The sequence below is a fragment of the Felis catus genome, chromosome X (assembly GCF_018350175.1).
Source record: "Felis catus isolate Fca126 chromosome X, F.catus_Fca126_mat1.0, whole genome shotgun sequence".
In the NCBI taxonomy this organism is placed as follows: domain Eukaryota; kingdom Metazoa; phylum Chordata; class Mammalia; order Carnivora; family Felidae; genus Felis; species Felis catus.
Window position 1 is genome coordinate 46,100,224 of NC_058386.1, and position 24,534 is coordinate 46,124,757.

Here is a 24,534-nt window from a genome sequence, read left to right on the forward strand (position 1 = left end):
AGATGGGGACAAGGTGAATAATGACCTAGAGTTGATCAGAGTTGGAGTCCCAGCATGACCATACTTAGCTGTGTGGCTTTGGCAAGTCACCTAAGACTCCTCATGCCTCAGTTTCCTTACCTATAAGGAGGAGGGAAAATAATAGTATCTACCTCAGTGGCTGCCCTCACTTTCTATCTCGCCTCTCACATCCCTTCTCTTTCAACATGACTCACCTTCAGGCTCAGGACTTGGTTGGCTGGCCTCACCCTGCAACAGCTGACCCACTCCACACCCCCTCTCAGAGAAACCATGTCCTGGCGCCAAGAGGAACCTGCCAGGAACTAGTGACATCTTGCCGGCCCTTTAAGGCAAGAGTGTGCAACCACAGGGCTGAACCCAATTTCCATTCCTCATCCAACCTTTCGTGCACCTGAATGCACACAATGAATATTCTCTGACCTTTCCTCTGGGGACCAGCCAGGGGCTGAGCTTTGCTGGAGTTCCTGCCTTCAGGGAACTTCTGATCTGCTAGGAGAGAGAGCACTAGATATCAATTTCACACGGGGGCCGACAGTGGAGAGCTCTGGGGGCTGTGGGAGCCCAGAGAAAAGGATCCATTCCCACTTGAGAATCAAGGTAGGCTGTTTGGATGAAGTCACACTTTACGTGAGCTCATCAGGTTTGGGAATTCAGTGTAAAGGCCTTACACAGAAAGAGATCTAGACAAGAGAGGGCTTGGTACATTGTAACCACTTGTAGTTAGTTCAGTGATCAGAACACAGCATGTGAGGCCAAATGTGGCAAGAGATGAGGCTGGGAGGCCTGGTGGGGGTCAGAACTGTGGATGGCCTTAGTTGCCAAACAAGGAGCTAGAACTTTAATGCTAGTGGAGGGGGTGTAAAGGAAGAAAGCCACGTGTTGGCTTCTGCATCACTGCTCTCTCACTTGTATGCTTGTATGCAAAATAGGTTGGAGATGGCCAGTCTGGAAGCAGGGAGCCAGGGAATAGATTTCGGGTCACACATATGAGGGATGTTGAGTCTGAAGCAAGGCAGTGGCAAAGGATGAGAAAAGGTGGATTTGAGAGACGGAAAGGAGAATCAGCTGGACTTGGTGAAGAATTGGCCCTGATGAGAGCAGGGGGGTTCAGGCTGCACGTAAGGCAGAGGACAAAGGGCATACTGTTCAAGTGCCAAGGGGGTGATTAAGGCAAAGATAATGGCGGGAGGAACTCTGTGGGATAGAAGGGGCAGAAACACCTTTTTGTACGAGGAGGGATTCAGGCCACACTCACCGTGTGGCCTTGGGCCAGTCATTTTATCTTCCTCTAGTTCTTTAGATTTCCACCTGCTGGGAGTGCCTAGCTTGCTCAGTCAGTAGAGCATGCAACTCAGTCTCAGGGTCATGAGTTCAAGCCCCACATTGGGTATGGAGCCTACTTAAAAGAGAAAAAGAAAAAATAAATATGGCTAGAATTCCAGCTGCTAACTTAGGAGGCAGAGAATGATAATTGTGAGGAATTAATCACATAAAAAAATGTCCAGGAAGTGCCTAGCCCTGTGGGTGATTTGGACAGGGAGGCATGTGGCAGGTGGGTTTGGTTCAGGGTGGGGTGGGGTGGGGCTGGGTTGCCATTTGTGCAACAGCAGTGACAGTGGCAGCGGGAAATACATACTTGCAGAAGGTGTGTGGGAAGGGGAACTGTGACCTGAACACATGTATCTTGGATTTGAGGGGGTCAGAGGCCAAGGCAGTCAAATGAATCTTACCCTGGGAGGCTGTGTCTTGGCAGTCAGCAGTGAAGAGCCTCTCTGAATCATGAACCCAAGACAGCCACCTCCCCCAGGTAGTACCCAGGCCTGGGAGGCCTGTGGCCTCTGGGTTCTCCTCTCATATCAGCACCTGAGTTGCTGTGTGACCATGAGTCAGTTCTCACCCACTCTGGGTCCCAGGACTTCCACATGAACAACAACAATAAAAGCATGGGTGTGTTGGTGGAAATGTGGATGAAATGTTTCCAAGGGCCCTCTCCATGTTTTTTATGCCTCAGTTCTATGACCCTGAGTCTTCTTTTTAAAAAGTCTAGTCCTATTTCCATCCCTGACTTACTGTGTGGCATTGAGCCAGCCGCTGGACCTCTCTGGGCCTATTTTCACATCTGGAATATCAGGAGATTGAGCAGGAGACTCTCCAATGTCCAATGATTCTCCCTGGAGGACGCTCACCCTCATCTCCATCAGAATCTTTCAGACAAATCAGAGGAAAGTGAGGCGCTGGTCACAGACGACCCCCTTCCAAATCTTCCGTCTTCTCCCACTGCCCTCCCCTTCCTACTGTCAGGAGCTTGCAGCACTGGCTTGCTTGCCAAACTTGTTGCCATGACAACGGGTTACAAATAACTCAGATGCAGACGAAGATTTTAACCCAAGAGCTGCTGGTCCAAGGGCTTCTTTCTTCCTCCCCACACCAGACTGAGGGAACAATCTGGCATATTCTTCAGGTTCGACTCCTCAGTGTCACAAGAATACATCCTGCTGTCTGAGGCTCTCCTAAAACCTGACTCAAATCTTTCCAATCCCTTGCTCCCATTAAGGAGTGATCACTCTTATCTTGAACAGCTTCTGTCTGTTGAGGGCTATATTGGATGCTTTACACACAGTAGCTAAGAAAATCTTCCCAGAACTCTTTCAGACATTATTATTCCCATTTTGTAGGGGAGAAAATTGAAGCCCATGGATATGACTTGAGTAATGAGGTCAGAGAGTCAGAATTCAAACTCAAATTCATCAGATTTCCAAACCCAGGCTTTTTGCATTGCTAGTGGTTCACAAATGTTGGTCTACACACTTGGGGGCATATCTAAATAATCTGGGGCAGCTAAAAATTCACATTCTCACTTCCATTCAAGAAGGTGGAATACATCTGCCTCCTCTAATTCCTGAGACCCTATGAAATAGGAAAGGGATCGTGTATAACTCACGTCTCCAAAAAAAAGCTGGAGGCCCCATCAATGGGAGTGAGATTTCACCAACTTTCTGGCAAGCAGAAAGGGACTTGAAGGGTGGTACCTGAGAAAGCAGGACAGGGAAGGGTAGAGGCACAGCCCACATGTGGAGGGGGGACATGCAAAGGAGAGCCCTGGTCTACCCTGCAAAATCCTGGTGAGACTCTGGCACAAAAGAGCTATCCTGATGGTAGGCAGGAAATGCAGAGCCCCTGAGAGAAGAATTGAAAGTATGTGTTGGAACAGTTACCTCCCCCACCCTCCCTCTGCCCTTCCCCATGTTTGTTGGTAGAAATCAAAAGCGAAACATCTGCACTTGAAGTACAGAGGGTTTCTTGAATCAAACAGTCCCAGTGCAGAACCTCCGCTTTCTGGACTTAGGAGTCCTCCAGTAGAATGTGTGGGGCACATCTGTCACCTTAAGGGAAAGTTTAGTAGTGGACTTGACCAACCTCTGCCTCTTACACAGGCCTCCAACCAATCAACTTTTCATTGGTTTCTTCTTTTTCAATGTTTTTGAGAGAAACACACACAGCGTGAGTGGGAGAGGAGTAATGAACTAGCGGAGAGAAGGAGACACAGAATCCGAAGCAGGCTCCAGGCTCTGAGCTGTCGGCACAGAGCCCGATGTGGGGCTCCAACTCACAAACCATGAGATCATGACCTGAGCCTAAGTGGAACGCTTAACCGACTGAACCACCCAGGTTCATTGGTTTCTTCTTAAATCAATGGGTGACAGGTTTGAACATATGTGAAAAACATGCTAATTGGTTTATGAATGGACTGATGAAGCCAACGGGAAGAACTAAGGGTGTGCCTATCTCAAGCAAAAAAAAAAAAAAAAAAAAAATTACCAAGCAATTATGAAGTTCAGGGACACACACATACACACACAGGAAAATAAATCCAGGTAATTATAGTACATTTCTTGGCTCTTTAGCAACTACTTATTTACTAGAAATTGGGATATAAACATACTGGCCAGGGCACCTGGGTAGCTCAGTCGATTAAGCATCTGACTCTTGGTTCCTGCTCAGGTCATGATCTGGCAGTTTGTGAGTTCAAGCCCCATGTTGGCTCCGTGCTGACTGGGCAGAGCCTACTTGGGATTGTCTCTCTGCCCTTCCCCTGCTCGTGCTCTCTCCCTCAAAATAAACTTTAAAAAATTTTAAAAATATGTAAACATATTGTAAAGAGTGAAGGGAGGGGATATAGGGATGTGTGTGTGGAGGGGGATAAAATCCTCTCCTACTATAATGAGTTGTCGAGAGATAATGTCTCAAATTGCTAAGAAATAGTAGCAATATCATATTGTATGTCAACTATACTCCAATAAAAAAAATAGTAGCATAAACATGTTGTATAGGAGCCTGGTGGTGCTGCAGTTAAAAATCCTTTCAGTTACAAAGTAACACAAAACCAAACTGACAGCAGCTTAAACACTTATGGCTTTACTCATTCATTTATTTTTCGGGAAGTTAGTTTATTATTAACATAAGTGTGGCACAGGTTCAGCTGCGCAGTGATGCCATCGGGGAGCCAGGCTCTGTTTCTTCCTTCATGTGCTGTATCTTCATCCTCATGCTCAGCTCCTCACAGTCACAAGATTGCTGTCACAGCTCCAGGCAGCACGACTGTAGTCAAGGTAGAGAGAAGAAGGAAAGGGACAGCATCAGCAAAAGCCTCTTCAGAAGCCCCCTCTCCCCAGCAAACTTCTCATGGCCATAACTGGGACACATAACCATTTCCAGCTGCAAGGGAGGTTAAGAAGATCTCTGGCTCTTCAGCCTCTGACTGGGAGATGACAAAGGAGAAGGGGGTTGGGAGTGGTAAATGCCAGAAGAAACAGCCAAAGACTGGTAAAAATCATTTAATGCAGTTGCCTCTACGAAGTGGGACTTGCAGTGGGAGAAAACCCAGATACTGCTGGGTTTTCTTATGAGCTCTTTAGCACCACTGTATTTTTTTTTTAAGTATATGCAAGTGTTACTTTGATGAAAAATTAAAATTTAGAAGTGTTATGGTTTCTGTGAAAGGAAAACATTAGGAAAAAAAATAGAAGCTGGCAGCAGTTTTCTGTCTCCAGAGGAAAGGACATCAATTCACCTTGGAAGCAAACTTAGCAGAACAAACTTGTTACTTAGACTAAGGTATCTCAGGAATCCACCCCCGATCTTAGAGAAAATTGTGCTATCACCATCAGCGGTAACATGGCTGGTGGAAACCAGTACAGCACTGTGCAGCAGTTACAGAGGTTGACTGCAGTTAGACAGTCCTGGTGCAATTTCCTGTCTGCCATTTATTAGCTCTGTGACCCTGGCAAGTGACACCTGGGAACCTCAATTTCCCTCTTCATGAAATAAAGGTAATTCAAGTGCCAGGTACAGAGTAAGCATTCAGCAAATGTTATCCACTCTGATTAAAATGTTAAATGTTCTGAGCAGTGACATAATTTGAGTGTACTTTAACAGCATTATGCTTCCACTGAGTTCATTTTTTATCTCAAACATGGGTTTGGACTGGACTGGCCCTGAAAATTACTTGCTCCTGAGAGATGTGTGTGCATATTTTGTTCACAGAAGATGCTCAGTTTGGAATACACCAAGAAATCTTCAGGCTTGGATTGCTGTTGACTCCTGTTGAAGGAAAGACTGTAAAAAGGAACTAGACTGGATTGTCGTTTCCACTATATATATTATTTAATGTTAAAAAACAATCCACCCTACATAATGTGCTGCTATTACAATTGCCTCATGTTGGCCTGGGAGTGGTGAACAGAACAGTGACCTTGTCTCTCTGATGTCAAGGTGAGAGCTAGAGATCTGAACTTCTGGTAGGGAGCATACGGCCAAACACTATCTGGTTGTTGGATGATCGTCTTGCCCACACATGGTATCAGTGTTGGGGGCTAAGGAGAAGGACAGCCAGTATGTAGCCTCATTCAGAGGGGCATGGGTGGCATTCTCTCAAAGAGGTAATATCTGATCATCCATTTATAATTTTCCTTCCTGGCTTGGTAATTATCATCTGTTATCCCCAAGACTCCAGTAAAGCTCTATTAAGCACACACTCACAGAAGATATTGCATCCATTAAAGAAAAGGATGCTATGAAAAAAGGCACCTTTGGAGAATAAGAAAGAGTGCTCAGAAATTGAAAATGACTGCCAAAATAAAAAAGTAGGCTAGAAGATAAATTCAAGAAAATGTCCCAGACTGCAGAGTAAAAAAACAAAGACATGGAAAATATGACATAAAATAAAAGACTAAGACAATCATCCAGAAGATCCAACACCCAACTGATATGAGGTCTAGAATGAGAGAACAGAAAAAATAGAGGAGAGAAAATTAACAAAGAAATAAAACAGTGATTTCTCAGAGGAGAGGAACACAAGTCTTCAGACTGAAAGAGCCCAGCCACCAGATGCCCAGCAAAACAGACAGGAGAACACACTCCTGTGCTCATCACTGACATATTTCAAAACACATGAAGGGAGAAAAAAAAAGTAAGCTTCCTGAAGTGCGGAAAACAGGTCGCCAAGAAAGGAATGAGAATCATATTAGCACCCGACATCTAATCAGCAACACTACACACTAAATGCAATACTTTCAACATTCAGAAGAAAAAATATTTTGATCATAGAATTCTAAAGCCAAGCTATCATCCAGATATGAAGGTAAAATAATGCCACATTTTCAGATATGCAAAGACCCCAAATTTTACCTTTCTTAAGAAGTTACTTGAGGATGTTCTCCACCAAAATGCATGGTGTCTCAGTCAGGATTCTTGGATGCCGGTAACAGAAACGGATTCTAGTTAACTTAAGCAGAAAAGGGATTTATTACAAGGTTATCAGGTATTTCACAGAAATCTGGGGACGCGGGCAGGAGAAGCCACAGCTAAAGCCACACTGTGGGAGCAGCCAGGTGAGAATGCTGCTACTGGTCCTGCTTATCCCCACAGCTGGAGCCCTGGGATGTTGTCCTGCCACCACACACCACCACACATAAACTCTGGCCATCCTCCTGTTCGTTCTCATTGATTTGTGGTCAACTTTGGCATTGTGTTGTTACTCATGCTCTTCAGTCCATGGTATTGTTTTCCTCAGTTTATCCAAGGCCCCTCTTTTGCTTTATTTCATTGTATTATCTTTTCCCTTTCAATTCCCATTCCCACTCCCATTCTACTGCCCACCTCAGTGTGCCACTCAAGTGTATTTCATGTATATACACTTCCAAACCATCTTCCATATGTTTATTTTGGTATATGCATATCCATGAAAACAGTGTTGTTTTACAGTTACATAAATGGTGTTATGCTGTAAATCTCATTCACCTTTTCAGTCCACACTAGCCTTTGGAGATCTATCTGTACGACTCTAGTGAATTTAGCTCATTTCTTTTGATTGCTTTATATTTTGCATCCTATAAATATACCAGTTTGCTTATCTGGTCCCATGGTGATGGACACCTGGATTGCTCCCAATTCTTCACCACCACAAACAATGCTAGAACAAATAACCTCAACTGTATTTCCTTAAGGACCTGGAGAAGAATTTCCCAGGTATCTATTTCTCTGGAATATATATTCAGGAGTGCAGTTGCTATGTTGTACGGTCTACACCTACTGAACTCCGGGAAGTATTGCCAAATTAGTCTCTGGAATACCTGTTTCCGTTTATGCTCCCACCCACGATTTTCCTTTTCTCCTCACATCCTCATCAGCATCTGACAATACCTCACTTTCTACATGCTGCCATTCTTGTAGCAATTTCTATCTTAATTCTCATTTTTCTAATTATTAGCAGAGTTGAAAATGTCTTAATATATTCAAGTTTCCCCTTGTGTAAATTCAAGATTCTCTTTTTGTTAGTTACTCTTCCTATCTTTTGCCCATTTTCCTATTGGGTTTACTATCTTCTTTTTTTAGTTACTAATCTTTTGCCAGTTTTACACCTTGCAAATATATTCCCCTAATCTATCATCCATCTGTTAATTTTGCATATTCCCCTCTCCCCTGTACTTTTGGCCCTAGATTCAAGGCCATGAACAGAGTATTCAGCCCTTGCTGCCTGGTGGGCAGGGAAAGGAAGTTTCTGACCTCCTTCAGTTTCCATGGTAGGAAGTAAAGCCCTGCCTCCCACCAAGACTCACAGGAGGGGAGTAATCTCCCAAACAGAATGAGGATTTAGATGCTAGGCAGCCACTAGAGTTCACTCTTTTGGTTGTCCAACATCCATATGTACCCTTCTTCCCATACTTACTTACAAAAATGCTTCCCTCTTAGTACCTTATGTAACGAAAAATGTACTCATTCCTTCTCTAAAGGAAGACCGCAGAAAGTGTAAGTTTGAATGCTTTCAGGTGCAAGCAATATAAAACTCGACTCAAGCTGGCTTAAATAATAAATGTAATTTATTGAGTCACTTAACTGATATGTCTGTAGGCAGGGCAGACTTTAGGCACGGTATGATCAGCAATATGGTTCCATTTCTCTGTGCTTCTTTTGCCTCCTCCATTTGTCAGCTCCATCCTCAGGTACGCCTTCTGCATGTTCACAAGATGGCCAACAGCAGCAACCAGGCTACGTGCTTCTTTGTTCATATCCAAGGGAAGACAGGCCACCTCTTCCCTCAAAAACTGAACAAAAGTCCTAAACTTCAGTGTGACTGGATCATCTCTGAACCAATCATCACTGTGGGAATGGGGCATGATTACTCAGATTGGTTTCTACCAATAAAGGCCTATACCTAGAGCTGGCAGTGGGTTCAATCCCACTCAAAATTGTATAGTTGTTATACAATGGGGGAGGAGAGGAATGGATATTGGAAAACAACCACAAAGTCCACTACAAAGGAGTAAACTAAGAAAGAGGAAGATATGGGGTCCAGGAAAGATTGGGTCCAGCCCAGAAGAGTAATGAAGGGACGTCCCAGGATGACAGTTGCGCTGCAGGCCTACAGAGCAATCAGTCCAAATTGGAGCAGGAAGACGGAGGGCTCCCAGGAGGAAGGTATCTGGGAAAAAAGGGGATTCAAATGATTTTATACTTTCCTTGAGAATTTGGAACAATTTAAGAAGGAGATAAAGTCAGACAATGCAAGGAAAAAAGAAAGGCAATTAGAAACTCCAGGAAAAAAAAAACTGCATAAGAAAAGAAATGTAATCCTAGTACACTAATTGGAGCTTCAGGGAACAACATTTACATAATTATAATAACATAAACACTTTATTGACTTTAAACTTTTAGAGTGACCTGTCAGCTAAGTATGGATGACTTAATTATGGTTATAGAGCAGAATGTAAATGTTATTAATCTCATTAACATAAAAGTAAAAGTATAAATGACAGAAGCTGAGAGACTGAAAGCAGCATAAGTCTATTATTTAAAGGTACGAAGGTAAGGAATAGAGAATATATAATTAACAATAGAGCTATATTGGGGGCATGGGAGGAGGGTAGTTGGCTGATTTAAATAGCAGGAAGTCAACAGATAATGCCTAAATGTGATAAATAAGTTGATAAATAGAAAAACCTGTATATTATTTAGAGATATTAAGATAATTACCAGAAAAATTAAAAACAAACAGTTGTAAGTAGACTAGTAGATTCCCAGGTCAAGATGGCAGACTTACCATGTGTTTATCTCCACTCCCACCTGAGACCTTGCTAAAATGATAGTAAAGGAATTTTTTAAAAAGGTATAAAAACACAATGAGGAAGATAATGAGAGCAGGTCCATCAGCAAAAGAGAGATTTCAACACATTTCTGGAAGATAGAAAGTAATGGAGGAATGGCAACTGATGGAGCATGGTGGAGGAAGCCAAAGCCTGGAGTATGCATGGAGATGATGCCACCGAGGAAGGAGTTGATCTTTCTCTGCAGAAGCCTGGAGTGTTGGGTCTTAACAATGTCAGGTATGATGTAAATTGTGAGTGAGATGTTGGGTTGAAAACAGGGAGATTAATTGGAAGCCTGTATATCGAACCGTTAACCCACCCTCTTATGTACAATTCACAGCAGCCAGGTGTCTACCCATTAGGCAAAACCCAGAGGGTTCTTAACTAAGAAAACTGAACAACCTCAGAGAAAAGATCTTCACATTCTAGCATTCGAGGATTCTGTAGCATAGCAGTCAGTTCTCTTCTAATCATCCTAAAGGAAAGCCATCGGTCACCTAGCACTGTCCCCCCATACACAAAGCTCCCAATCAGATATTTGTTGCTACATTCTTAAATATGAGTATACAACCATGGATTACCAGGCATTTGAGAAATGACTGCAAATTAAAAGAGACCAAAATAAGCAAACAGGGTAAAACGAATCCCAAAGGAAACATATTTTTTGAAAGGAAAATAATAGAAAATACCTCTATTATACCCAGAGAGATTCAAGATACTAGTACATCCATTAAACAAAAATAGGATGCTGTAAGAAAGGAAAAGGAACATGAATGGATGTTTGGAGAGTTTAAAATGTGATTGCCAAAATGAAAAGAAATTCAATAGAAGAGTTGGAAGATAAAGTTAAATCTCCCAAAAAGTAAACGAAAACAAAAGAGAGGGGGAGAGCTAGGGAGGGAGGGAAAATGAGATTGAGGGAGAGACCAGATTGAAAACTACAAAAGATCAATTCAGGAGTTGTTCCAGGAGAGAACAAAGAAAATGGAAGAGAGGAACTATATTAAATAAATAAAAGAATTTCCTAAAGAACTTCACAATGAAGGGACCTAACCAGTGACCAGCACAATGAATGACAAATACCCAAACTTAAACACATAATTATAAAATCTCAAAACACCAAGAATATAATTTTTTTAAAGTACTATTTAAAGTTTGGGGTGGGGGGAAGTAGATGAAGTACTTTTCCCTATTCCTCTCCCCAAGTACAGCTAAAATCCTGGGGCACTGTATATAAACATAATAAGACTCAGAAAGGTGAAGAGAAGAAGGCAAACAGGCTGGAGACCTTGGCAGCAGAGAAGTGACATGGTGGTGAGTTCCTTCGGTTTGCTTTTTTACTCGCACACTCCAGACTTGGTGCTGGAGGTGGCAGTTAGATAATAACCACTTCACTCCAGCCAAATACCACAGAAAAAACTGTGCAAATGCCAAGTGGGGAGCTTAGACTTGTACCCTTACTGGCTGAGAAGTCACCCCTTCCCCTTCCTGCTGGGGTGCTCTCAGAGAAGGTTGAGTAGGGAGCTGGAACTCCCACATCCTCACCCAAAGAGTAATGAGGGTATCCTCCTTCTGGCTTGCCAGCAGGAGGGGATCCTAGACTTCCACACCCACCTGGTAGTAATGAGGCACTGCCCCCTCTCTCACTGCTGGAACAGTGTCTGAGGAGGGAAGCTGAAAAAGAATGCCCAGGTTTCAACATAAAATTATTCATCATACCAAGTACCAAGAAAATCTCAACTTAAATGAGAAAAGTCACTTGGTAGACTCCAACACTGATATAAGATGTTAAAAATGATCTGACAAGGGTTTTTAAGGAGCCATCATAAAAATGCCTCAATGTACAATTAGGAACATGCTTAAAAAAAAAATGAATAGAAACTGTCAGTAAAGAAACAGAAGATAAAAAGAAGACCAAATGGAAATTTTAGAAGTGAAAAATACAATAACCAAAACAAAAACCTCAATGGATAGGCTAACATCAAAATGGAGAGAACATGGTAAAGAATCAGTGAACTTGGATACAGAATAGAAATTACCCAATCTGAAAAACAGAAAAGACTGGAAAAAACAGTGAACAGAACCTTAGGCACCTGTGAAACTGTAACAAGAGATCTAACATTTGTGTCATTGAGATCCTTGAAGGAGAAAGAAAAAAAAGAAGATATGGGGAAAGTTACTATAAAGCAATGAGATTCAGACTGATATCAGACTTTTTATCATCAAAATTGGATGCTAGAAGTGGAGTAATGCCTTCAAAGTTCTGTGGGAAAATGATGTTGAACCTCAAACTCTATAGCCAAGTATAAGGATGGAATAAAGCTATTTTCAGACATGCAAAGACTCAGGAGGTCTAACTACAAACTTTTCTGAGAAAGTTACTTGAGGATGTGCTCCATCAAAACAATGGAAAACAAACAAAAAAACCCCTGGGAGCCAGCAAATGGTGGATTTAACCAAGGAAAGCAGTGAAGGAAGGTCTTGAAATGACAGCCATGCATCAGGCCTAGAGAGCAACTAGTCCAGATCTGAGAAAGAGTATAGAGGGTTCCAGGAAGAAGTTCTCTTAGAAGAAGATTTAAAAAAAAAAAAAAAAAGTAGGCTTGATGGAATACTTAATGTAAGAGAGATTTTGAGAACAAAAAATATGGAATACATGATAAAATAGTGAAAGATAAAGAGTATTAGAAATGTGAGGGAGAAATGAAAAACTACAAGGAAAAATTGAAAAGTACATTAAATGGCTTCCTCAATGAACAATACTTACAGTCACATTAATATAATTGCTTATTGCTTTTCAACTTTTCAAATCAAACTATCAAACTATTGGCAACACACATACAAAAAAACTTAAATCGTGATTACAGAATTCAATGTTATCAACTTTGACAATAATAAAAGACCAGATGGCAGAAGTTGGGGAGGTTGACAGTGGAGAAGGGGAAAAAAAAAAGAAAAGATATTCTCATCTAACAAAGTTCTGGTCAAGAAATATTGTCTCTAATTCACAGACAAGGAAAGAAAGGTGCTACTTAAATTCTGAAAAGTATCTTGTACAGAAACTCAATTCTACTAGAAGCAGAGAAGACGAGAGTTGAACTTGGTGTAAGTGATCTAAATCCTCATTTGTCATACATAGCAGGACAGCAATGGGTTAATGTCTGAAACTGATGAGAGACAAATGTTCACATAGCTCACATAACATTAAGATATGGAGGTAACAATCAGAAGAAATAACTGGAAGTGGCTGCTAATAACAAAGTGGTCGAGTGGGAGTGGGGCTGTAGACTCTCACTTTTCAGTGTCCTTTTGTACTGATTTAAGTTTATTGACTTGTCTTCTAAATAATGCACACATTACTTCTATTTTAAGATGAACGTGTTAAAATTAATTTTGAAAAACACAGAAAAAGGACACTCCTGTCCACCACTTATGCCCTCCCTCCAAATTCCCTTGTCGCTGCAGACCTAATGGCAGAATACAAAAAACTTTGACAGTCTCCCTTCCTGCCTCTCCCTTAGATACAGCTCTGCTGCAGCCAAACTGGGATATTTGTTAGCCTGAAGTTGCCATATTTACACCCACCTCCTTGCTTGTTTTCACGTCTCCCAGGCCTGAAAAGCCCTCACTCATCTCCACCAGTTGGAATCCTATTTTTCAAGGCTCAGCTCAAATTCCTCCTCCAAAGTCTTCCTTAGTCCCCTGGGAGAACTCTTTTCCTCTCTCCTCAGGGACTCTCGAGTCTTCATTCATGCCTCTAATTATGACACTTACATATTCTTTCAAGTATATTGCTTGGGTCAGTGTTTCATGCCTACAACCATCTTTCACGCTAGCTACCAGAGTGATCTTCCTAAAATACCCATCTGACTTACTCTCCTGCTTCAAACCCTTCCACAGCCTCCCACTGCCAATAGGGTCAAAGCTGAGCTCAAATGCCTGGCTTCCACATCTTCCACCACATGGGACAATGCCCACTCCCCCCAAAATTCATGCACTTCCACACTTTTCATGTAGCTTTGCTTAGGCAGCTCCTCTGCTTGGAATGTTCCATATCCCCTTTCTACATGGTAAACACCAACTCTTCCTTCAAGATTCCGTTCAAGTGCCCCCTTCTCTATAAAAGCTTTCCTGAGTACTCCCTCCATCCTGCCCCACCCCACATAGGAATGGTCCTATATTCTCTCCCTGCCTCATCTAGACTTCTGCTACATAATCTCTCGCTCTTGGTGCTTGCTTACTCATCTGAGTCCCTGATTAAACTGCAAATTCCTAGAATTGAGGGAGTATAGCTTATCCTCAGAACCTAGCACAGGGCCTGACATGATGCAAGAACTCAGTGTATGCCTGCTGGCCACATGGGTGCAAGTGATGACTGAGTGGATCCAGGAAAGAACAAATGAGCAAACAAATGAGTGAATGCTTATACTGAAGCCTGGGTGAATAAGTGAATGAATGAGTTATGCATGAATAGGTGAACAAAGGAATGATGAGTGGATGAACGAGAAAAAGAAGCCAATAAGTAAATGAATGAGAAGTGCCTGTGCCAGTGAGGTTATGCGACAGAGTGAATTCCCACCTGTGTCTTGTTTCAAACCCACTTGGGGAAGGCCCTCGTGCCCTGCTCTCCACCCATCTACAGTGCACACCACAATGTTCACTTCTTTCAGATTACAAGAACACACACACTCAGGTTAGTGATGGAGATTTATTGAAGCATTCACAGGGAAATAAGGAAGACAAGAACAGCTACACAGGCAGCCTCATGGAGGAACAGAAACTCGAAAATGGTTCATGATCCAAAGCAGCTCTAGAGCCTGGCTTATCTCATCACCCCCTCAGCTGCAGGCATCTGTTGCTCCCTTCTCTAGTGCTTCCCAAAATGGTGACTCAACTTCTTTCTGGCTGTATTTATACTCCTCCTACTGCTACTGACTACCTTTTATCTTTCTTTCTTTCTTTTCCCTCTGCTCCCCTCCTCTCTAGCCCTTGGCCTTTGGGGGCCTCACAGCTTCTGGGCCTCCTGGCTCCCACAGCTTCCTGGCTTCTGGGGCTTCAGTTCTAATGAATCCAGGGCTTTCTGTGTTGTAGCTTCTGTTTGCCTTATAAATCCTGCAGCCTCTTCGATTCCTGCTGCCTGGCTACCTTGTGGCTCTTACAGTCTCATCACTTCTGCTACCTCGTGGATCTTGTCCGTTTGAACCTTCTGCTGCTTCATGGATCTCAGATTCAGGGTTCTGCCTCATGGTTTCTGTTCCTCGTGGCTCCTGCTACATTGTGGCTCCTATTGCTTCATGGCTTCTTTGTCCTTTTGGCCCATTGTTGTCTTGCTGCTTCATGGCTTCTGCTACCTTGCGGCCCCATGTTCTCACGATAATAAACATCTATGGTCCCTGCAGCTTTCTCCTTGCTTTTGCTGTTTCGCTTCTGGCACCCCTCATCCACCACCACTTCTGTCTCACTAAATTCTAATTAATTGTTTACTTCTGAATGCCTCACATCTAGCCTCCCTGGAGGCCATTTAATACAGGCCATCCCTACGAGGTGGAGTTCTTACATCAGTCCACCTCATAGGCTGCGACCTAGAGACTGGCTGTCCTCAAGTCAGATACTATCCCAAACTAAACATCTGTGGCCAGGATTGTGAGGTCACATGGTACAGAGCATGGCAACTCATGCTTAAGAAACCCCTTAGAAGGGACTGTGGGCATGGCAGGTTTGCTGAGGGTTTCCAGAAGGGGGCAGTGTAATTGGCAAGCTTCTTGTTTGGCCTGTCCAGTACACTGACCTTCAAGGCCAACCTAAGTCCCGCCTTCTCCCTGGCCACCTCTGCTTGTCCTGATCTGTGATGGGAGAGATCAAGGCTCTAGGAGTGATGTGGAAAAGGAACTTAGGTTCCAGTTCTGGCTCTGACACTTTCTAGTAATGGGGCCTTGGGCAAGCTCCTTCCCCTCCCAGGGCCTCAGGAGGGAGTTGGACAAAGTCTGTAAGTTCCCTTACAGGTCTGACATCTAGGCATCTCACTTTAGGTTATGGTCTAAGGGATGGGAGTCTTACCTGGGGAAGCCCTCAAAAACATCTCTTGAGGTAGGAAAGAGGGAGTCAGAGTCCTGGCTTGGAAGAGCCTCACTGCATACAGGAGGTGCTTAGCCAAGATTTATTGAACTGGATGAATGAATCAATGGCTGGGAGGCCGGGCGGTGGGGGGGGGGGGGGGGGGGGGGGGGGGGGGGGAACCACACAGCACACAGAATGTTTAACTAACTTAGGGGAGGAGTTCCAGTTGCTGAGGCTGGAAGGAGATTCTGACTTAGATGGATGAGGAAAGAGGAGAATGACTGGGATAGGGTAGGAATGTGGGCTACTGATGGACATTCATTTATCCTCTCAGTCACTCTCCACATCCAATAATCAGTCACGAAGTCCAGCTCATCACCTTCCCTTTACAGCTCACTTTTGTTGCCTCCAACCCATTCTCACTACTGTTGCCCTTGAGTAGTCCTCCTAGTCTTCTCAATAGTTTCCTAACTGATCTCCCTGTCTCCATTCTCTCCCTCACAAGTGCATTCATTCACGCACTCACTCACTCAAAAACTATTTATTGGGTGCCTGTTTTGGGTTAGGCACTGTGCTTTTTGCTGGGGATATACCAGTAGCAAGATAACCCCAGGCCCATCCTTGTGGTGCTTTTAGCTTATTCAGAGACAAAACAAGCCAATACAGTGAGTAGTTGAGCAACAGGGAAACCACAGGTCTGGCAGCATACAGCATGCACATCTATCCTAAACCATTTCCATACTGGCTGACCAGAAAAAGGTTTATTAAGTTCTCATCTGACACACAGTCTCCTAAAACCATTCCGTGGCTCCCACACTGCCTACAGCTAGTTCCCAAACCTGGCTGCACCCTACAGTCACATGCTGACTTTTCTAAGCACTCAAGATCCTGAGGCCCCATCCATTACAGAAATTGAATGTTTAGAGGCTGGGGCCTGGGATGCTCCATGCGTCTCTGGTGCACAGCCAGTTTGGGAACCACACTGTCCCAAGGAAGTAAATCTGAACTCTCACCAGGCTCTTACTCCCCTCTTCAAATCTCTGGCTCTCGAATACTTCTCCAGCTTCACTTCCTGCTGTTCTTCCCCACCTCAGTAAAACTTTTTTCAGGATTTTGGAACTGTTTTGCCATTTCTTGCCTTCAGGTCTTTGTGCATACTGTCTCCACAACCTGGAAATTCCCTCTACTTCAACTGGATGGTCCTACCAGTCTCTCGAGACTCAGCTCAAGTGTCACCTCCTAGACTAGAGGATGCCTTCCCGGAACCTCTACATTTAAGCTAGATACTCCTCATTTTTCAATGCTCCCGTCAAGAGTGCTATCACACTGTATGGTTAAAGGCTGTTCTATGAATTGCCTCCCCCAACTAGTGAGCTCCTCAAAGGCGGGGTAAAGATTGAACTCCTGTTTGTGTCCCTGGCGCACAACACGAGATTCCTAGAGTGAAGTGCCCAGTTAAAGGTAAACACTGCCATGGAGTTTTCTTAAACTCCCTAGACCAAGGCTACTGGGTCCAGAGTATAAAGGAGTCAGCCTAGTGCCATCCAGCTAGCCCTAGAGATTCTATTTGGACATAGCCTACTCTTGGCAACACTGTGGTGTTGGCTCTCATCTGAGTACAGCCTTCACTCAGCACATGTTGCCCTGTGATGATAGGAGGCAGTGTGGCACAGTGGGCAAGCACTGGGCAAGCACAGCGATCCTCCTGGTTAAGTCTAGGCTCTGCCAACGAACCACTGGGCTCTAGGACAAGGCCTCTCACCTCTCTGATCCCCAGGACCTAAGTCCTTTGTCACATTTGTGTTCCTGTGGGCCAGGGCTTCAGCCCAAGGCATGTCATCTAATCCTTTCCACCCTGTGAGGTAAGGATTATTATCCATATTATTATCCACACCTACTGAATTAGACTTTCAGAGGCGGGACCAGAGCAAGGAGCTCCACATCATTTTGGATGTGGAGGTGCAGCAGGGAACAGCTGCTTTTTATTATAAGCCCTTCTGTACTATTTCACCTTCTAATCAGTGTATATATTGCTTTGATTTTTAAAAAGGAAAAAGAAAAAGCTTCACAAGTGATTCTGGTACACAGCCAAGGTTGATAACCATCCTCGCAGCGGAGAAAGCACAAGACTGAATCGGAGGGCCTGAGTTCAAACCCTGTTATCTGGTAGCTTGGTCATTAACCTTCCTGGGCCTCAGTATCCTCAACTGTAAAGTGAGGAGAATAGTAACTGCTACCTTGAAAGGCCTGTGATAATCTAAGTGCCAGCCAAATTGCTTCAAATGTATTTCACTTCATCTTGCCTACACTGTTGCAAAGTAGGCACATATGACCTCCTTTCCTATGCGAGGAAACTGAGATTCAGGGAGGTGAAGTAACGAGCTAAAGTTTCTACAGCTAGGATTTGAACCAGGGTGACCCCCAGACTGTGCTCTTTCAGATATGCCAGCATTTCCCAAACTATAGCACACGTACCACTGGTGGTATGTGACTTCTTTGGTTGAACACAAATTTGAGTTATGCCTTTTAATATGTATTAGAAAAATACATAATTAGCATATCAAACCCGTGGTTTCACGGATATCACTACCTAGGATGAAACTGAAGTAGGTAACAACATTATACCTAAGACAACCTCAGGAAAATATTGAGTAAATAGTACAGGAGGGCAATTTGGAAGTATCTATTTAAAACAAAAATATAAATAGCCTATGACTCTGCAGTTCAACCTAGGAAGCAACCCTAGGTAAACTCATACACACACGCGCACACACACACACGTGTTGTTCCTGTGTAGTATTCCGTAATAGCAAAAAGAGAAAACAGTCTTAACTATCTATCACAAAAGAAATGGGAAGATGTGATAGAGTCCTATAATGGCAGTCTATATAGCCATTACAAAGGATGAATTGAATCTACATTTTGTAAAAACATGCATAGATCTCAAAAACATCGTTAAATTGAAGAAAGCAAATTGTAGAACGACTCAATATGCCATTTATATTAAATACACAACAGTATTTTCAATGAATTATATACGTAAAAGTCTTAAAAACAGTCTAGATGGATGTACAACACACACGATAGCAGTTTAGAGGGGGATGGGGAATGGTAGTCAAATGAGGCTACCTTTATTTATAAATCTAATGTCTTAGAGAATGGATTCATGCATTACTTGAGTAATCAGAACTGACTTAACTTTTAAAAACCAAAAATGCAGTATACAATCAGAACAAGGTGATGGTCTGACAGTGTACATGAACGAGCAAAGGCTGACCTCATGGCAGCAGGCTCTGCTGCCTCTGCACGGTCCCTACAGCTGACACAGTTAGTTCCCAAAAGGAACTTCACACACATTCGGCCGGGATGTGGCCCAGGCTACCTCTCCCCGACTTCCTCACAACCCAGGTTGGGGCCCAGGCACCTGGTTACCACATGATTGAAGCTATAGGCTTCCTTAGGCCCTTCACTTACCAGATAAACCCCACTGGTGCCCTGGAACTTTCTCAAAAAGCTAGGCATCCAGTATCTTCCAGATTTGGAGGCTCTTTCTGTCCCTAACAATTGGGATCAGAGCCCACAGGGGTCTAGGTATGAGAAGGCTTGTATTCTGAGGGGTCGGCACCTAGTGGGCTCCAAGCAGGGATAAGGCCCCCAGTGAGGAGCTTGACATCATTAAATCCTATGAGGTAGGTAATATTGTTAGCCCCATTTTACAGATGAGGAAACTGAGGCACAGAAAGGTCAAATGACTTGCTCAACATCAGATTAGTGACTTAAAAAAAGGACGAGAACCCAAAACTGTCTGTCCCCAGAGCCCAGGCTCTGCTCCTAGTGCCCAAGCAAATCCTACCAATTTGTCAAGGTTCAGCTCAAATGTGACCTTCTCCAGGAAGCCTGGAGGTGATCATCCTCTTCTCAAAGTATATATACATAGAATTCAGCTGACCATGGGAAATCATGAACCTACTGCATCTCCTCAGTAGGAGGGTAGAGATCATGTCTGATTCAGCTCTGTATTTCTAGAATAGAGCCTGACAAATAAAGAGTGCTCGATATATGTCTGATAAACACACAAATGAATGAACACACGAATCAGTGAAATGAGGGCAGTTTCACATGACTGACTCCTATGAGGTCCTGAATACCTTTGCCCAGCTCTGGGGTGCTGTCATACTAAGCTCTCTTAGAATCAAGTTCAGCCTAGGCTCCTTCTAAAATGAATCTCCGATATCTTTATTATTGTGCTAACACACCCACATGCACACACGCAGACACATATATACACACATACATACCCACACACAAGCAAGATGCAAGAGGCCCAAGGGACCTATGGTTATGGGTGATGGGAGGGGGGTCTGGGGAGGGGAAGGCGGGGGGAGGGAAGAAAGAATGGACAGATGGCCCTGTTCGGCTCAGTTCAGCTCAGCACCTCCTTCCAAAGGCCAGGATGCTCCCTGTAGCTCAGGAATTTTTGCTCCAGACCTAACATCACCTCTGTTCCTCTTCATGCTTGACAGCAGTGCCTAAATCCCATGACTATACCAAACAGGGACAGGAGGTAGGGGAAGGTTGGGAGCCAAGTATTGAGAGATTGGGAGAGGGGCAGCTTAGGGATCCAGACAGGGCAGGAGGGCAGAACTACTGCTACTGCTCATTGGGGTTGGGGTTGGCATCTGGGTACTTGGTGAGGTCGAAGGTCAGGACTTTGCTGATCACACAGTCCCCTTGCTGAAGGAGGAGGGAGAAAAAGAAAAATGAAATTGTAAGGAGAGAATTAAGGGAGGGAGGGGGTCTAGCGCCCCAGGACTGGGGGCCTCAAACCCTCCTCCCTACATACCTGCCCAAAGCCCAAGCAATGGTTCTCTCTGGGTGTGAGAGGATGTGCTCGGTCCCATGTGCCTTCTCTCCCTGCCTACCTCTGCATTCTCCTCCTTTTCTCTGCTGTCTGGCTGCCTCTGCCTGGCCGTTCCACTTGTCCCCAGACGCAGTGGCCCTGCCCAGCTGGGCTGGCTAAGCCTCAAGGGCAGGGCTCCAACAAGCCCAGATGGTTGTTCAGGACCTGAGTCCCTATGCTCCCCCACCCCCATGGCCCTCCACTGCAGCCTTCCCTTCCTGCCCTGGGGAGTCAGGCAGGGAGTGGGGCTGGCTCCTGAGCCAGGCCCGCCCTACCTCGGGGTAGACTCCAATGAGGCTCTCAGCCTTGGTGTAGAACTCCTCCTTGAGAGAGATGACGATGGCCTGGAAGTTGCAAGTCGACTGCTCCTTGATGTAATTTGCCACCTGTGGGAGGGGCCGCCGGGCACTTAGCAGGGCTGAAGCCCTAACACTCCCTTGTGTTTTCCAGTCAGAACCAGAGGCAGAGGGGGTGGGGTAAGGGGTGAAGGGTTGGGGGAAAAGAGGCTGAGAGGCCACTGACTAGCACGGCGTGAATGACCCTGGGCCCAGCCTCCCAGGCACAGAGAGCAGGCAGCAGGAACGGCTAGAGCACACTCAGGAGTTGCTCCCTGAAACCCAGCCCCAAGCTAGGGGCCTCCCTCCCGGGCCCCACTTTCCTTGCACCCACCTTGCCAATGTTGGTGTTATCCAAGGCAGCATCGATCTCATCCAGGACGAAGAAGGGGGCTGGCTTGTAGCTGGGAGGGAACCAGTAGGTGAGCTGACACTGATGGGGGCAGGGGTGGGGCGGGAAAGCCCCAGGGCCCATCACACAGGCCAGCATCCCCCTCCACTTCTTCAGAGACTAAAAACCCCAGGTCATAATGTTGTCTGAGCCCCCAAAGGCCAGTATACCAACTGAGCCCTCCTCTGCATCCAACCCTGTGCTCCAAGAACCTACAGAACCAGGAGAGGACATGGTTCTCTCCAGAGCTTCCAGACTTGCTGGGGAGATAAAGCGGTCCTAGGCTCTGGCCACACTGTCCAAGCTACCTGAAGGTCCTCCCCACCCACCTGCACACGCTGCTGTGTCTCCCTGCCTCTCTGTACGTGCTGCACCCTCTGCCTAGAATGCCTCCTGGTCTCTTGGCTATCTTCTACTCATCCTTTGCATTTCCTGCTCAAGTGTTACCTGCCCTCAAAAGCCTTCCCTGACCACCCAGACCCTCCCCCAGACTGGGTTGGTATCCCTCCTCTGTGCATCCACAGCACACACGCTCACCCAGTTACGACACTTAGCTTGCTGTTTACACATCTGGCTTTCACTAGACCATGAGCTCCTCAAGGACAGAGACCATGTCTGACTCATCTGTGTTCCTAATCCCCCAACAGAGTCTGGTACAGAGCAGCCCTCAAGAAATGCTCGCTGAATGACGCTGTACAATCAAGTACTAAGTTGTGGGGGTCAGACTCAAGTACTATTGGCATTCAGGAGGGGGAGATCAGGGTATGCCATAGTGGTCAAAGCAGGCTTCCTAGAGGAACAGGAGGAGGAAAATGAGATGTGAAGGTGTGGTAGGTGACAGTCAAGCTAGATTTGCATAGAAAGGGCTTGTTAGCCAGCAACCATGTAAGCAAAAGCCTGGTGGTAGGACTGAATACATGCAGGGGCCAGTGAGGGCATGCTGAGTGGATGAGGGTGGATGGGAAAGACAGGTCCAGGAAACCAAGGCCAGATATGCTGTAGTAGGTAGGGAAACAGGGATGCAATCCAGATTCCACCAGAACATCTTCACCTCTGCAGATCTCTGCATATCCTTGGGCCCCAGAGCCTCTGGTGGCCTCAGTTCAGTCTCTCCGCCAACTGCCCTGGGAGGAGCAGCCTTACCTGTGGATGGCAAAGAGCAAGGCCAGAGCTGCCACTGTTTTCTCCCCCCCTGACAAGTTGTCCATTGGCCGGAAGCGTTTGCCAGGAGCCACGCAATTGTAGTTGATGCCGTCCAAGTAGGGCTCCTCAGGGTTCTCAGGGCCCAGGAATGCCTAGGGAGAAGGCAGATGGATCAGAATCTGACTCTGGGTCTGCATCTAAATGAGGATGGGGACAGGATGCCTAAAGGGAAGGGCAACAGGATGGTAGGGGCTAGCCGGGTAAGGGGCTCCAGCCTACCTGGGCACTGCTGTTGCGGGATAGGGCCTTGTAGATCTCATCAATGTTGGTGGCCACGGATTCAAAACAAGCATTGAAGCGGTCAAAGCGCTCCTTCTTGATCTGTTCGAATGCCTGCTTGGCTTTCTTGGCTCGCTTTCGGGCTGCCTCAAATTCTGCCACAAGGGAAAGACAGGTGACTCCTCAGTGCCTAGGCTCTGCCAAGGCTGAGGACCATACCCTGGCAAGAATGACCTGCAAATGACAATCCGCAGAGCAGGGACATCCCAAAGGGAGAGGAATGTCTGGGGAGGGTCCCAGGAAAATGATCCCACAACCACCCATCCATCACCAGTGGGCCAGCCACATAGTATAAACGAAGAAACATGGGCTTGGAGCCACAAAAATATGAATTCTTCCCTGGGCTCAGGTAGGTGACGGTCAAGCTAGATTTGCATAGAAATGGCTTGTTAGCCAGCAACCATGTAAGCAAAAGCCTGGTGGTAGGACTGAATACATGCAGGGGCCAGTGAGGGCATGCTGAGTGGATGAGGGTGGATGGGAAAGACAGGTCCAGGAAACCAAGGCCAGATATGCTGTAGCAGGTAGGGGCTATGTGACTTTGGGTGGGTCATTCACCCCCTCTGAACCTCAGCAGTTTTCTACTCTATAAAACAAGTGTGGTAATTAACCCCTACTGTTTAGGGCTCTTGGGAATTTCAAGTTAAGAAAGCACGTAAAAAGGGGAGCTGCTGTGATATGTAACAGGCCCTTGCTGTAATTCCGGCCTTCTGCCTTCACCTTAGACCCAAGTAAAAGGGAAAAATCTTACCATCTGAGGTCTCCTGGAACTTGTCTCGGACACTTTCCAGCTTTTCCATGGCTTTCATGTTAGGGGCAGCAATACGCTGGAGTACACTCTGCTGCTCATTGAGCTTCTGCTGCAGTGTATTCATCTCCTGTTTGATCTCCTCCTCGGCCTGGGCATCCTGTAAACCCCAGGCCCAGCAACATCAAGAAGGGCCATCTCCATAAGAGATGCTCCACCAAGTGGGGGCCTGAGCACTTGCTCCCATGTAGAAGCTCTTCTGCCCTAGCTCAGCTCCTTCCACCAGGTCCTCCTCACAGGAACCATTCCTACCACCCTGGAAATTACAGGCGGACGCCACTTTCTCATCTCTAGCCCTTCCCCCAGGCCCTGCCAACCTCTCCGTCTCTCAGGAAGAGCAGCTGGTGGTGCCCCTCTCTGGCTCTCAGCCCAGGCCATGAGCCAGTACCATCCCAGGGTGACCTAGAGGCTCCCACACAGGCTGGTCTGGACTCCACCTACGGCTCCACAATGAATAAGGCAACTCACGTTTTCTGCTCAGATCACCACATCTGAGCGAATTCCATTTAAGTTTTAGGTCTTATGGTATTGCAATGCTTGTCTGCGCCTGTGCCTTTCTGCCACTTTCAGTCAATAAATATTTACTAAATGCCTTCTAAATGCCAGGCGGCACTGGGGCTCTCACATCCTGTGAGCCAGGGCTCCTGTGCTCACAGAACTCATGGACTAACAGAGGAAGGCATATAAGTAAACAATCAGAACACTGTACAATGAATACCAAAACAATGATAAACAGATGGTGTTGGGTCAGCACATAAGAAGGGCAACTAACTCAGACTCGGGCTACGGAAGTCTTCCAGAAATATGTTTAAGCTCAGGCCTACAGGATGAATGGTGAGGACAGAGAGAAGGAACAGCCTATGCAGACAGGAGCATCACATGCAAAACCAGGGGTC

The 24,534-nt window shown here is 45.5% G+C and overlaps 1 protein-coding gene across 8 annotated transcripts in view; it reads right to left on the reverse strand.

The window, feature by feature from the left end:
- Positions 1 to 4,416: 4,416 nt before the first annotated feature.
- SMC1A (structural maintenance of chromosomes 1A) overlaps positions 4,417 to 24,534 on the reverse strand; it is a 46,945-nt gene continuing 26,827 nt past the window's right edge. For 4 of the 8 annotated variants that reach the window (XR_002152573.3, XR_002152571.3, XR_002152572.2 and 1 more), the window contains 8 exons: positions 23,582 to 23,738; positions 22,771 to 22,925; positions 22,492 to 22,643; positions 21,292 to 21,361; positions 20,898 to 21,008; positions 8,417 to 8,624; positions 6,709 to 6,805; positions 4,417 to 4,620 (listed from right to left, as the gene is read on the reverse strand). Coding sequence is in view for 4 of the 8 variants with exons in the window: in XM_004000536.6 (XP_004000585.1) it covers positions 20,373 to 20,456; positions 20,898 to 21,008; positions 21,292 to 21,361; positions 22,492 to 22,643; positions 22,771 to 22,925; positions 23,582 to 23,738 (729 nt within the window). In the remaining 4 variants the exon portion in view is untranslated. Of the gene's footprint in view, positions 4,621 to 6,708; positions 6,806 to 8,381; positions 9,002 to 14,359; positions 20,457 to 20,897; positions 21,009 to 21,291; positions 21,362 to 22,491; positions 22,644 to 22,770; positions 22,926 to 23,581; positions 23,739 to 24,534 lie in introns of those variants that run through there. The other 4 variants (XM_011291748.4, XM_004000536.6, XM_011291749.4 and 1 more) reach the window with 4 other exon arrangements.